This window comes from Vigna angularis, chromosome 11, assembly GCF_016808095.1.
Source record: "Vigna angularis cultivar LongXiaoDou No.4 chromosome 11, ASM1680809v1, whole genome shotgun sequence".
Taxonomy (NCBI): Eukaryota; Viridiplantae; Streptophyta; class Magnoliopsida; order Fabales; family Fabaceae; genus Vigna; species Vigna angularis.
In genome coordinates this window covers 20,628,325-20,644,207 of record NC_068980.1, presented here as the reverse complement: position 1 = coordinate 20,644,207, position 15,883 = coordinate 20,628,325, and the positions used below count along the sequence as shown (strand labels likewise).

Below are 15,883 nucleotides of genomic sequence, written 5' to 3'. Positions count from 1 at the left end.
TTCCTGTGCAGGTACGAATTGGGAAAAAAAATGAACGTTGGCTTCGCGGTGGTGGTTGCTCGAGGAAGATGGAGGCGCAATTTGCGCAAACTATTGAGATGAACCTACGATTGGGTTCAGTGGATTCGCTCTAGAAGTAGAAGATTGGTTTAATCTGGGTGAGTCACGGTAGTCCAATTTGGTGGATGCGTAAGCAAGGGTTCTTGTAGTGGTGCGTTAATGGGTTTCGCAGGTTGCGAAAAAGATGGTGGGTTTTGTTCGCGATTGGGTTTTCTTCTGTTTATAGGTTTCTCTGTGTGCAGATGGATGCTCATGGTGGTTGTTTTCCATGCTCGTGGTGTTGTTGCGGCGGAGAAAATGGTTGTTGTTAATGTCAACTGCGAATGAACCCTAATTTTCAAAATTGAATCCCCAATTTCTTAAATTGATTCCCCAATTTATCCTAAAATCTAACTTCCTTTTTCCCAATCCCTAATTCGAACAAAGTACTCAGTTTAATGTTTAATTCATTTTTGTTTATTTTAGAAAAAAATAAAATGACACGTAAGAATCACGTACACCAAATAAGAAACTCCACGTCATTTAAAAACCAAGATGATCATGCCACGTGAACGTCACAATAACGCCGTGGGCCCAATTTAACGATAGAGCTCTAATTGGAACAATTTTCAAAAAATAAGCACTCAATTTACCAAAAAAAAGAAAGGGACCAATTTGAGATTCCAATCCCAAATAGGGACCTCGCGAATGATTAAATCTTATTTTTATTTTGAGTTAATTGATATTTTGTTTTTAGTTTATATTATTTGTACTTGGCCCAAGATCATATTTAGACTTATTTAAATGGTGTTAAGATTCAATGAGAAGTATCATAGTGATTTAGAGTCAAATACTCATTTGTTCATCACATTTTTTTTAACAAAGTGGTATTAGTGCTTTATGCTTTGATTAACGAGAGAAAAAAACTATAGAGATGGGAGACTCAAACACCATGAGGGAAACAATGAGTACTTAAGTGTTTTGTGAGACAGATGACAAAGATAGTCAACGAAATGAGTGTGTCCTAGTTGTCGGAAAAGATTAATTACGATAATTGGTCTTTGCAGATGTAGATTCTTCCTAGATCCCAAGATGTATGGGACATAGTGGGGGACAGGTACAATGAACCTGCAAATGATGAACATCAAACAATAACCTAGATTGTTGCACTGAAAAAGATACGGGTGAAAGACGGATCGACTTTGTACTTTCTATATAATACAGTGGATGAATTGGGGTTCGAGAAAATAGCTAATGCAAAGTCAGCAAAAGAGGCATGGGAAATTCTAGAGGTGGCATACAAAAGAGATACTCGTGTGAGGTAGGTTCGCGTACAAGCTCTCAGAAGAGAGTTTGAACATATGAAGATGGATGAAAAGGAGGGAGTTGTCGAGTTTATAACTCGAGTGTAGAAGATGGACAACCAACTCGAAATGAACAGAGAAAAGGTGTCTCCTAACTGGGTTGCAGACAAGATATTGAGAAATCTAACGAATGATTTTGAAAGTATCGTTGTCACTTTTGAAGAGACAAAGGATCTATCAACTCTCATTGTGGAGGAGTTAGCTGGGTCATTAAAGGCCCACGAATTAAGGAAGAAAAAGAAAAAGAAGGAACCTGACAATCAAACACTACAAGCATAGTTTGACTCAAATGGAACTCAGAATACTTAGAGTCGAGGTCTTGGAGGTAACACACGAGGAGGCCGAGGACAATTGTGAACGTGGCCAAGGAAATTTTGAGGTTGATAATGAAGAGAAAAATAGTTAGTAGAATTGGTGTGGTCAAAGACAAGGGAAAGGTCGAGGAGATCAGTTAGGAATGAAGTGTTTTAAGTTTCGCAAGCACGACTACTATGCGAACGAGTGCAGATCGAGGAAATGCTACAATTGATGTAAGGCTGATCACATTAAAAAGTATTGTCAGGCTGAGACAAAGGAGGAGCCAAAAATCTCCTTAGTGAAGATGCAGAGGAAGAGTGTGGAATCTTGTTGATAACAAAGAGCTCGAATGTAGAGAATATGGACATGGAGAGGTCGGTCCCAACAATGGATGAAGTGATATCGATAAATGACGCGACAATTGTGGAGAAGGAAAACCTGAAAAAGAAACTCAAATAAAAAGATGAAGAGATTCAGCAGATAAGGAGACTTTTGGTTTAAGCTAATGAGATTATGAATAAACAAATGGTTGAGCTTGAGAAGATGAAGAAGGCGGTTGATGTCAAAGAGGAGGAAGCATCTAGTGTTCTTGAACCAGATAAAATAGGAAGAGGAAGATGAAGATGTTGAGAAGAACCACGGTATGAGAAACTCAAATACTAAGATAGCAAAAAATATGATAAGTAAAATTTTAGACGAGATGAAGAAGTTGGCCAATGTTATTGAGAGGCCAGCCAAAATTGTTGAGAAATCATCTAAAGTCATAAACGAGTTAGTCGAGGTTACTGAGAAGTTAAACAAAACAAAGAACAAGTCGGTCAAAGTATTAGAGAAACTTTTGTTAGAATAAACTTAAATTTTAGAAGTTAATTAGTAATTTTGTTTGAGTCTTATTTTATTAGTTTTAGGGATTGGTAGTTTTGATTTTTCATTTATTTAAGTGTAATATTATTTCATTTTATTGATATAAAATAACTATAAATTAAGTAATTATTTTTATTTTAAGTTGATATTTCATTTTTTATTTTTATTATTTATACTTAGTCTAAAAACCCTATTTATATCTTTGTCAAAGTTCAATAAAAATTAACACATTAATTTACATAAATTTAGAATCAAATACTCATTTATGTATTTTTTTTTAACACAATTAGACTAAGAAACCTTCTTTTTTTAACACAGGTAGACTAAGAAAGCCCATGCGTGATTGTGTGTGGAAAGGAAAATAAAGTCTGTCATTTGAGTGGATGTAGGGTCGAATTGAAATATAGAGTGAGAGACTGACATGACTAGGTTTCAGAAGATAAAAAATTGACTAAAAAAAGAAACAAAGGGATTGGGTTTAACAGACGAGGGTGAGTTTGGGATGTTGCAGGTCACATGTTTGTGTTTTACTCTTTCACGTCTTCAAATTTCCTTCTATTTGTAGCTAATTGAGGATTGTTTTCTTTTAGGCCTTGTTTACTTGAAGGGATTTGGGGGAGAGTAATTGAAGGGATTTGAGAGGATTTGAAGATAAATTTTTTTGTTGTTTATTTGAGTGAATTTGGAGGTAAATTGGAGTGTATTTGAAAGTAAAATTTGTGAGAATTAGTATAGGATTTTATTGAAAACTAGTTTTTTTTGTTATTGTAATTTATTGTGAACGTGAAACGTATATAGAGCATGTGTTTTTTACTCCCCCCTTTATAAAAATTATAGATATATTATTATAAACTAACCATACTTTAATATCATCTAAAAGAAATACATAAATTTCCTACATTAAAAATTATGAAAAATAAAATCAATATAAAATAATCACAAACATAAATTAATAAAAAAATTAATTTGATATATTTACATTTTAAGTCGCTATATTTTTTTATTAAGAACCATATAACCAATCCTTACAAAACATTTAACTCTAACACTTACAAAATATAAATAACATTTTTCTGACAAATTCTCTATATTGAAGTGTTTTTTTACATAATTTTACGAACGATTCTTTATTATCATTTATTTATTTTATTTTCCGGACTAAAATAATATATAAGATTAGTGATTTTCAAGGATAGCAATTTTACCATCATTGGATGACAACACTATTTTTCTCATTTTTTTTTCATTCGTGTATTTGCATTTACTTTTGAAGTAGAAAAGAGAGAGGAATAAAGGAAGTCATTATTTATGTTTGGATAAAAGGATATCAGCGAAAATATGAGAAAGAAATAGGAGGGGAGTAGAGCTACTTGACTGATGCAATGAAAAAAAGAAGTGGATGTAAGAAGAAAAGAAAGTTGTTTGGTTGGGAACTTCTCCTCAGTTGATGGAGTTTTTAAGAAGAGTTTTTTTTTTTTTAAATTCGTCCTTAATTAAATGTTTTAGTTTGATTGGAAGAAGTTTTTTAGTTAGAACTCGTTCTTATTTAATGCAATTTTTAAGAGGGTTTCCTTAATTAGAATTCGTCCTTATCCAATATAATTTTTGGAAAAGGTTTATTGGTTGGAACTAGTCCTTAACCAAATGTTTTAGCTCAATCATGAGAGGATTAGGTTGAGAAGTTGTGGTCGATTGGTTAAAAAGATCGAATGGTTAAGATCGACTGGTTGAAGTCGAATGGTCGAGCCGAATGGTTGAGGCTGAAATGCTAAGACTGAAAAGTAAACAAAGAAATTCAGGTCGAGTGGTTGATGTCGAAAATGTCAACAGAGAAATTTAGACTGAATGGTTGAGATTGAATGGTTAAGGCCGACTTGTTGAGGTTGAATGATCGAGTTGAATGGTTAAGGCTAGATGACTTAATAGGTCGACTAAACAAATAGGCCGACTGGACAAATAGGCCGAAAGGATGATGTTGAATGGTTGAAGCCGATTATTTGAACAAGATGACATGATGAGACTGAAGTGTTGAAGCCGAATGGTTGAGGCCAAAATGTCAAGAATGAAAAGTAAAGAAATAAATTTAGTTAGTTTGTTTGTGGTTATCATTTGCTAAGTGTTAATCTGACATTTATTCTATAACTGATTTGTTTGCCAATCGATTAAGATAAAGCTAAGATGACTGACAAGGAAGATTGATCAAGATAATCTATCAGTATGATTAGCTAAGATGATCAATCAAGATGATCGGTTAGAATGATTAATCAGAATGATCAGTCTAAGATTAATCGACTAGAATGATTAATTTACAGTAATCGATTCCAAAGATATACCAAGTGGTTTTCTTAGTTAAACCATATGACTTTCAAAACCCAAGTATATGTAAATTGTAGGGATAAAGGGGTTTGAAAAAAAAAATTAACCACAATATATATCGAATGTTACAATCCGAAAGAAATTTGTTAATTGAAACTCGTCATTAATCAATGAAGTTTTGGAGAAGGGTTTGTGGTCATTATCCTCAATTTCTATTTCCTTTCCCTTTTTCGAAGTGCACTGTATAGCGAAGGCCCACATACTTTGTAGCTGCTCTCCAACTCGCTACCCGACACCCCCAATTCGTAAACAGAGCTCATGTAAAAATGTATCACCTATGAAAAAAAGCATCGTAAAAGCACTTCTTATGTTAACGGAGTTACAAACGAAAGATTAACATTTTTTCAAAAAACAAAAAATGTTCATTTATTTATTATGGAGGAACAAGCATGGTACGCAAACATTTACTTTCTAATTCTGCACTTTCCTTGCATGTCTGATAAAATATTCGCGTTTTACGAACCCATTTCCACGTGCTGTGTTTTCTTCTGACACGTGACGGCGGCGTTGCTCCACGCGCTGTTATGGCATGTTTGCAGTTCGCAACTCGTGGGTCCAACATAAAAGATACTTTCTTAGAAGGCAAAGGCATGGTAAAAAAAAAAAGTCCAAATGAAAATAAAATATAACAGTTCAAGACAGTAACGTCATCTCTCTACCAACATTCGTTTCTCAACTCAGCTGACACACCGCAACGCCGTCGCCGTTGCCGCCGCCAATGGGTGCCGGAGAGCCTGTGAGTTGATGGTTTCAGCTTTTTGTGTCTAAGGGGGGTTGCTATTCTGTGCCAAGTTTTAATCTTTCTTTTGTTTTTGGCATGGTAGGTGGTGGTTGAGAAAGAGAATGAAACCGTGGTTGGAGCAAAGAAGGAGGAAGACTTGGAGAAAGGGGAAGTGGATGTTGAAGAAGAGAGAAAGGTTCAGAGCAATGATGTTGTGGATGATCAAAGTTATGATCATGAAGAATCTCATCTCGCAGGTTTCCACAGGTTGAACCCCACGAACCCTTTGAGAATTGTGATCAATAGTTCCACAAGAGCTGCAACTCCTTCTGCTGCTCAATCTCAACGTCCTCACACTCAAACGCGCTCCACTCCAACCCCACTACAGGTACTTTTCTTTCTCTCTGCAGAGGAGTGAAATGCCTTGTTCAACTCAATTTTTTTAAGGAAATTTGCATCTCTTTTGCTAAAGATTGTAATTGGTTCCTTGAGTTTGCAGTAATTCTGTATGTGTTGTGTTTGTTGTTTTTTTTGTGAATTTTTTAATGTTACAATCTTATAAGGTATTGTTCTATTCCCCTGTTTTAACAGCAACCCGAAGTAGCGAATCTGAATTCGAGAAAATATACCAACAAAATATCCTTGTTTCTCTTTGTTCTCCACTTGTTTATAGCTGTTGCGTTGGTGTGCTTTCTTGTGTTCAAGGGAGTTCAAGGGCTTATCCAAGAATCGGAATCTACCAAGAGGAAAGAGAAAGACGTGTTAAAGTATTTTCTTCCACAAGTGGAGGCTTCATCTTTTATGAGCATAATCCTTGCGTTCATTTGGCAAGGGGCGATCAGGAAATGGCCCACTTTGATGCTTCATTTCATACTTTGGTTTACTTTTGTTATGTCTCTGGCTGCTGGGATTCTCCTTATTTGCTTTCAAAAGCCTGCCACCGATGGTGTTGGAGTGTGTTTCATTGCTTTTGCAATTGGCAATGGCTTATATGCTTGTTGGGTTAGTCACAGAATTAAGTTTTGCTGTAAGGTCTTGAGTCTGTCTCTTCAACCTGTGTCCAAATTCCCTGATCTGAACAAACCCACATATCATGTTCTTGGGGTTGGATTCTTGTGGATATCTCTGTGGATTTTAGCTGTGGTTGGAGCACTAAACTTCTATTTTCCTCCTTTAACCATCATTCTGTTGGTGCTGAGTTTGCAATGGACTACTGAGGTCATGAGGAATGTCGTTAACATCACTGTTAGTAGGGCCATTGCTTTGTATTACCTCAGAGGAATGCAATCTAACACCCAATTTTGTTTTCTAAGAGCTCTGACGCGGAATCTTGGAAGTGCTTGTTTGGGGTCTCTCTTTGTGCCTGCAATTGAGGCCCTGAGGATTGTTGCACGGGGACTCAATTTGCTTGAGGGAGAAGATGAATTCATGTTCTGCTGTGCTCGTTGTTGTTTAAGAGTCATGGATTCCGTTTTCAGAAATGGCAATGGCTGGGCATATGTTCAGGTAACTCTGCAAATTAACAGATTTTAATCGGTACACATAACTGCACTTCATGAAATTCAGTCAATGTGTGATTCTCATTTGTTAATCTTTCACTTTTGGTAAAATTGAGTTTTCCCTATTGAGCCTACAATCAATGTGTTTCGATGGCTAAAAGCTAACGATTTGCTCAGACATGCCTCTCCATAAGAACTTATAGAACAGAAGAAAAAAAAATATTACAGAAGTTTATTTTCATAAGTTCTCATGCATAAATTGTATTAACTTATATTAAACTCATTTCATTTTTTTCTTAATTTTCTCTCCTACAATACAAGCCATTTAACAAACATGCCTTTCTTACGTTTTATTGGTTGGTTTTCTCAAAGTAAGATTTATCTGTAAGCTTGATAATTTTGTGTGTTTGTCATATACCCTTTGGATTCTTTCATCACATGGCCCCTACCGAGTTTCAAATTTTTATAGTGGTCATTTTGCTTGTGATGAAGATATGACTGAACAATCACTATCTGACTGCCTCTGCTTCAGAGTGGTCCTTGCTCCAACTTTATTTGACTGCACATTCAACACCATTAGTGCATAGTTCAAGAAAAGGTATTTAACTAAACTAAGTGGTTTGAACTCATTTGAATTCATCTAAACAGATAGCAGCATATGGAAAAGGGTTTGTGAAGGCATCTCGAGACACTTGGGCCCTCTTTGAGAAGGAAGACATGGTGTCAATTGTAGACTCTGATATAACCAGCTCAATTTGCTTCCTCACAGGAGTTTGCAGCGGCTCTATTTGTGTCATTGTTGTAGCTGCTTGGACCCATACAGTACACCAATCTTTCACAGCTACCTTATCCCTCCTCACATTCCTCATTGGATACCTTTTGGTTGGTACCCTTTATCTCACAACTTTTGTATTATTATTATTATGATGATTATTGGTAGTAGCAGTTCACAAATGAATGATTAACATGTGGGCAAGTGGTGTTAATTAATTAACATATTCAACTTTTTGACTCTGCAGACCAGAATTTCCATGGCAGTGCCTCATGCCTGTGTGAGCTGTTACTATGTATGCTATGCTGAGAATCCAGACAATAGATTGTTTGATAAAACAATTAAGGATCGCCAAGGCTTGTTAAAAACTGGCCGTGATGTGGTTCCAACACCAAGGGGATTCAGGAGGTATACGAGGAACTGATCCAACTTCAAAGTTCTTATCTGGCTTCTCTATTTTCATTGATTTTGCAGACATGGTTTGCTAGACCGTGTTGTGTCCAAAAGGGTTGAAAAATTGGAGTGAAAACCAAACCATGGTGATGGTTTTGTTGAGAATGATCTGGTTGGCACAAAGGTGGAGGGTTATCAACATGGCCACTGCAGAAAGTGATTTGTGGCCCCCTCTCTGTACTGATATGTATAGTTTTTTGCATATATACTTTTAGGATATTCGTTAGGTGAAGTTATTTATTGTATCATGTGCGTAGAAGCCACTAACTTTTTATTTAATTATTCTTGCAAGTGTTCCACGACAAAAATCAAAACCGAGTTATTGCATGTTGTTTCATGCTCCATATAAAAGGTTGTTTTTTTTCATTCAAACCAATGGCATAAGATTTTATAGTATATTGGAACAGTTACACAACTTAGAAAATTTTAAATTTTAAATTTACAGAAAGGCCATAAAGTTTATTTCCAAAAAAAGAAGACTTGAAGAAATTCTAGGACTAATTACTTCATCCGTGTCCTTCATTTTTCTTTTCTCAGTGTAATAGTTTTTGTGAAGTTTTATTTTCAACTAAGATTAAATAAGGATGAAGATGAATGCATTTTGTTTTCAACTGTTCTGATTTTTTAGGGAGTATATTGCTGTATTTGTTGTTACTTATGTCTTGTGTTTTGTTTTCGATTAATGATTTAAATATATTAATTTAATTTAAAAAAAAGGAAATTTGTGGTTCTTTTATTTAGGTTTCAATTTAAATGCGTCAAACTACCTAACATTAAACACAAAAAAACATTAAAGTTGTAATACTGTTGATGACATCAGGAAGTGGAAAGAAATTATTAAAGAGATCAAGGGTTGCTATAGGTCAAAAAGTTAATAAAGTTAAGTTAATAAAGTAAATTGCATATAGACCATCAATAGTTAGACTTCAGACTTCAATCCGGTACAGAGATGGCGTGAACAAAAAACAAACACAGTTTTTTTTGTTGCGAGGTCAAGTTGGTGTTTAAAATTATTAGTATTATTGTTGTTGATTATAGAATAATTTTAGATTAATCACATAATGAATATAAATGATGTTGAAATATTGTCAAAAAATATTATCAAAGTATTATTATCTATCTCGAAAACCTTAGCAGGAGTGTGTTGGTTATGATTGTTGGTAACAATGAGATTAGTAGGAACTTAGCACGGTCTGAATTTTGGTGGTTATTACTTTTGGTAATATAACTTCTATCATATGTTGCAATTTGCTTTAACCTTTTTTTGGTGAAAAATTTAAAAAAAAGACAATTTCTGTGATGGAATGACTTGTAAAGAAAGAAATATATCATTGTCGAGTAAGTAATTCAGCTTCTAGAAAATGTTGTCCATTGGTTAATTAAGTCAAAAAGTCTATTAATTTTTACATTCCAACTCTTTCCTCTATATAATAATGTCAGTGGGAAGAAAAAAGCTAGATCCTTAATGTTCCAATACAATATTTTCCATGGTTTGAAAGTTTTAAGTATGTGTTGGTAGAGAAATATTAGACTTTAGGTCTGTTAGTTTTGAGTGATTAACTGTTTGCATAAAATTGAAGGTGGGAAATTGCGATCATATTTTAAGTTCATTTGCAGTGAATTGAAAGTGACGAGTGCGAGATTCGTCCTTCATCCCATCTCGTGTATTATGAAAAGGTTTATGGGTAGGTTTAATCATTTGATAAAATTATTTTTGGTTTAGCTATTAGGTGTAGTACTGATTTTTTCATCCCTTTGCTTCAACCAATTTGAGAGATTCATAAAGTACAATTTAGTTTTTTTTTTCTTCCACAAAAATATTGAACATTTTTTTTATAACAAATACATTAATAATTTTTATTTATTATAATAATAATCTATTATTTCAAATGATTTTCACCAAAAAATATAGGTTAAACTCCTTCAGTTGTCCCTATTTATGTAGGATTTTTCCATTTTGATTCCCGTTTTTTTAAATCCCCAATTGAGTCCTATAGGTGGTTTTCTCCAATTGAGGTGATGTGCATAACCAATGCTGTCAACTTTGACCTTTGCTGACTATTTTAATCATAACTTTTTCCACAGACCTCCAAATGATGTGATTCTTTTTTTATTAGAAAGTAGACTAAAATATCTTTCCAATGAATACTAATTTATAATTTTTGGACACCTGAGTAGGTGCAGTTAATTCCTTAAAGTTAACGTTTTATATATTTCTACCACCTCTGACCTTTGCTGGTTGTTTTGCTCATAACTTTCTCCACCGAACTCCAAATGCGTTGAATCTTGTTTTCTTGGAAAGCTATTTGAGTCTAGATTCCAACAAAACAAGAATCAAGTCATTTGGAGTTCGGTGGAGAAAGTTAAGAACAAAACAAGTAGCAAAGTTCAGAAAAACAGAGTTGGGAAGCAGTGTTCATCTAGATGGGGAGTACAATTGAAGTTTTTGTACAAATTACCCTTTTTCCTCTGGTAATCGATTACAAGACCCCTGTAATCGATTACCAGAGGAAAAAGGGTAATTTGTACAGAAACTTCAACTGTACTCCCCAGCTAGATGAACACTGCTCCACATTCTCTATTTTTGTTGAATTTTTCCTTTTTTGAGATGGGTGAGTGAGTTCAATGTTATTCGGTGAGCTCTCTGCACCAATAATGAGGTTAGGTCATTGATTTCTTCAAAATAAAAATGTCCATTTAGGTGGTTTTCTCCAATTGAGGTGATGTGCATAACTCATGCTGTCAACTTTGACCTTTGCTGACTATTTTAATCATAACTTTTTCCACAGACCTCCAAATGATGTGATTCTTTTTTTATTAGAAATTAGACTCAAATATCTTTCCAATGACTACTAATTTATAATTTTTGGACACCTGAGTAGGTGCAGTTAATTCCTTAAAGTTAACGTTTTATATATTTCTACCACCTCTGACTTTTGCTGGTTGTTTTCCTCAAAACTTTCTCCACCGAACTCCAAATGAGTTGATTCTTGTTTTTTTGGAAAGATCTTTGAGTCTAGATTCCAACAAAACAAGAATCAAGTCATTTGGAGTTTGGTGGAGAAATTTAAGAACAAAACAAGTAGCAAAGGTCAGAAAAACAGAGTTGGGGAGCAATGTTCATCTAGCTCGGGAGTACAGTTGAAGTTTCTGTACAAATTACCCTTTTTCCTCTGCTAATCGATTACAAGACCCCTGTAATCGATTACCAAAAGAAAATGGGTATTTTGTACAGAAACTTCAACTGTACTCCCTAGCTAGATGAACACTACTCCCCATTCTCTATTTTTGTTGAATTTTTCATTTTTTGAGATGGGTGAGTGAGTTAAACGTTATTGGGTGTGCTCCCTGCACCAATAATGAGGTTAAGTCATTGATTTCTTCAAAAAAAATGTCCATTTAGGTGGTTTTCTCCAACTGAGGTGAGGTGCATGATCATTGTTTGTTCGTCATCATTAACACAGGACTGATGTTGTTGTAATCGATTACAGGGAGCTGGTAATCGATTACCAGTGGAAAAATCCCCTTTTGTACCATAACTTGAGGAGTGCTACCCAGACATGGCCGAAGCACTCCCCAACAGTCCTAACGACTATGTTTTCAAGGTTTTGTGGATTGATCCCCCTGTTGGTGATGGTTTAAGGCGTTCACAACAAGCAATTTCAACTTTGGTGAGTCCTATGTAGATGGAAGACCCACGAAGGGTGTTTATAGGTTGAGAGGTAAGGTTCTGCACCATTGACAAAGGAATGATGCACATGTAATCGATTACAAGGACCCTGTAATCGATTACCAGTGGAAAAATCCCCTTTTGTACCAAAAGTTAAGGAGTGCTACCCAGACATGGCTGAAGCACTCCCCAGCAGTCCTGACGACTGTGTTTTCAAGTTTTTATGGATTGATCCCCCCTGTTGGCCATGGTTTAAGGTGTCCATAACAAGCAATTTCGAGTTTGGTGAGTCCTATGTGGATGGAAGACCCACGAAGGTTGTTTATAGGTTGAGAAGTGACGTTCTGCACCATTGTTTATAGGTTGTTTATACGAAAAAATAATACCTTTGGAGAAATGATGCCAACAAAACCACTCGCTAACCAAAGAGGAAGGAACAATGCACCTAAGCGACGAAGGAACAACGGTGCCAGCGGAAAAACGAGAGCTTTGAAGAAATGGCGCACAGAAAGCACTTCAATGGCGTAGAGAGAGAGAGAGACGACTTCCTCCAAAGACACTGGTGGACCCAAGCGACGGACGAACAACGGTGGACAGAGACACCACTTCAATGACGGAGAGAGTTTCAAAGGAAGGAACTTCAATGACGGAGATAGAGTTTTGAAGGATCTTTCGGTGAAGGGGGAGAGAAAGTTTCGAAAAGGGGGAGAGAGAGTTTCGAAAAGGGGGAAAGAGAGTTTCGAAAATGAGGAAAGAGACTTTTGCAGGGTTTCTGAAAAGCGCCAAAAAGTTTCTGAAAATTATTCCAAAAATATCCTCCAAAACAAAATGAATCTTTAAACAAAATTTAATAAAAACAACCAATGACAGTGAGACACGTGTTGTTGTCAAATTGTTGTCAAAAATCTGTTGTTGAAGAAACGTTTTCCTTTTTGATTATGTGTGGAACTTTTGTCGTTGACGTTGGTGTGAAGGTAGGTATGGTCACCTTTGCCGCATCTGCTATGGGATTTGAGGTTCTGACATTTGAGCTCGTGTTAGAAAATTTGTAGAAGATTTCTGAAGGGATTTACTTGAACTGAGTTGCGGATTCGGGATTTGGTCATTGTGTTGGAGGTTATTGTGTCAGATCCATCGTTCATAAGATCGTATTTTTTGCATTATTTATTTTTTAGTATAATTTTGATGTGTTATTTTTTGAGGTTGAATTGAATTTTGGTTTCCTAGAGTTTACAGTGAATTGAACTTTGAACCGATTGATGAATTGTGATCTTGTAAGTACTTACATACAATCAATTTTGTTCACATTATTTATTATTTATATTATTTATGTTAATCATATATTGTATTTTGAAACGTAATTTTTTATCCCAACTGTTGCGAGTGGTGGTGTTATGCAGTCAATTGTCAGAGTAAGAAAGTGTTTATACTGAATTCATTAGGACATAAGGGTCGAGCACGAAAATGGGTAGATTAGGCAATGGTAAATGAATTTGTCGTCTTACGAATTTTGATAAAAACTATATTTGTAGATAAAAGTATACACAATGGTGGTAGTTGCATGGGCTGGATCAGTTGTTATCTTTGGTCGACAACGATGGAGGCAACCATCATTGACATCTTAATGTTATCGAAGCAGAGCTATTTTCACAACCAAACACGTAAACGTTAAGTTGAAATGTTTTTTCAATGGTGTACGAAGAATGTCCAAAACTGTTTTACAAATTAAAATAAAAATTTAATTTATATTTTATAAAGTTAAATTTAATTAAAATTAAAATTAATTTATATTTTATTAGATTAAATTTAATTAAAATTAAATTTTAATTTATATTATATTTTGAGTTGTAGTTTTATTTATATTTTATTTTAAAAATTTATAAAATATATTTTTTTAATATTTGCAGTATCTACAAATATTTTTTAAATGAATATTCAATAGGTAATAACTGAGTTTTTTTTATTACAGGTCGAATAACAAATAGATACATATCTGACCCGATCGATTACCATCCTTACGAGAAAATGATATACTTGTGAGTTATCCAGTTTAAATAATATAAATCCATTAAATTTTAGATATTCCAGTGTCAGGTGATCCAAGACATGACAATTAAAAACACAAAAAGTGAATAATTTGACAAGAAAGAGATTGTGATCAGATATTTTAAATATAGATAATATATTGTATATATGATTGTAAGGTTTTTTGTTTATGAGATGACAACGAGCAAGAAATTCATTCCACACATAATATTTATCAGAATCAAATGGATAAAAATGCCTTTAAGAGTAGTTGGACACATAATACTACCATGAATGAAAATCAGTTTATGAGACATCTCCATTTCGAAACCATATCAATAGATAATTTGTATACACAACTTAGGAGTTTGGGATGCCTTGTCTAGTAAACTTAATTCACATCAATGTATCATTAGTACACTCCACCTATATAAGAAATTCACCATCTTTCGGGTTCCGACAAGTATGCTCTCACTCGAACCCTTCACGGAATATCAGGGTCGATCACTAGTGCAACCCACAAGGGGATCCCACTAATCAGATTCCTTACACCTTACAAGTAGGGATGACAACAGGTCTGGTACGGATAATGTCTACCCGTAACCCGACCTGACAAGAAAAAATCCACTCGTTACCCGCATGGATACCCGCTTAAAAAATACCCGCGGATATCCGCAAATATTTAAAAAAATATATAATTTTATAAATTATTAAATAAAAATTTAAATACAATTAAAAAATATATATAATATAATATAAATTTAATTAAATATAAATTAAAATTTAATTTTAATTAAATTTAACCTTATAAAATATAAATTAATGTTAATTTTAATTAAATTTAACTTAATAAAATACCAAATTAAATTTTTATTTTTGTTTTTTGGGAGTAGCGAATATCCGCGGGTACAGATAGTATAATACCCGCACTCGACCCATTTATAAGCGGGTATTAAAATACTCGTTACCCACAACCCGCAGGTAGTAAATATTCGCAGATATTAACTATCTATCACAGGTTTTATCCGCGGATATCCGCAGCCGCAAATTTTTTTGCCATCCATACTTACGGGTTTACTCAACCCTTGACTCGCACACATGTCAGACTCCTTGGTCCATGTTTCAAGACAGGCTGAATGGGGAGCCCTCAAGCTGACGCTCGGAGCATTCACATGCCGAGACACACCTAAGGCATGTGTTGTCGTCCACAAACGTGACGATGACGTCTCCACGAGCATTTCAACAGCCCAATCTTAGGCCACCATCACAATCTGTGTCGGTCAATGTCTCGAGTCGATTGGTAGACTGGCTTTCATCATTCCACGTCCGACTGAGACACATCGTCAGCCCCTATCCGCTTCCCTCCTGATAATTTCAATCACTCTTTGACTCTCTTTCCAAAGTTACTTAGGGATATAAAGAGTGCATTCCAACCCCTAAGTCTAAAAAACCATGACTTTGAAAATTTTCCAAATCTTAGCACCAAACACCAACCTACCCAAGTCCCACCACTAAACTTGGTTATCTTGAAAACCAACCAAATTGACAAATTTCTTGCACCAAGATTTTTACTATGGTCATTTGGGGATATAAAGAGTGCATTCCAGCCCCTAAGTCACAAAAACCATGACTTTGAAAATTTCCCAAATTTAGGCACCAAACACCAACCTAGTCAACAGGAAAAAAAAATGGAAAAATGCATCTATAGGTCGAATTTAGAGCTGATTTTTTGTAGTCCACCATATACTAACATAATTAATTTTCCGTACAAATTTCATTCAATCCATTAAAGGAAATTAATTT

At 34.9% G+C, this 15,883-nt stretch overlaps 1 protein-coding gene across 2 annotated transcripts; it reads left to right on the top strand.

The window, feature by feature from the left end:
- The first annotated feature begins 5,530 nt into the window (after positions 1–5,530).
- Positions 5,531–8,712, top strand: LOC108334456 (uncharacterized). Of its 2 annotated transcripts, none has more exons than XM_017570313.2 (5): positions 5,531–5,676; positions 5,765–6,049; positions 6,367–7,167; positions 7,809–8,042; positions 8,180–8,712. In XM_017570313.2, exons 1-5 carry the CDS (start codon positions 5,659–5,661, stop codon positions 8,354–8,356), a joined length of 1,515 nt encoding a protein of 504 aa, XP_017425802.1. In that variant the 5' UTR covers positions 5,531–5,658; the 3' UTR covers positions 8,357–8,712. The 2 variants fall into 2 exon arrangements, with proteins under 2 accessions (XP_017425802.1, XP_017425801.1); XM_017570312.2 differs by having other exon boundaries at positions 5,532–5,676; positions 6,253–7,167.
- The last annotated feature ends 7,171 nt before the right edge of the window (positions 8,713–15,883 follow it).

Coding starts and splice junctions, on each gene's coding strand:
- LOC108334456 (XM_017570312.2), top strand. Junction 6,050..6,252: donor CCACTCCAACCCCACTACAG/GTACTTTTCTTT, acceptor CTGTTTTAACAG/CAACCCGAAGTAGCGAATCT. Junction 8,043..8,179: donor TCCTCATTGGATACCTTTTG/GTTGGTACCCTT, acceptor TTGACTCTGCAG/ACCAGAATTTCCATGGCAGT.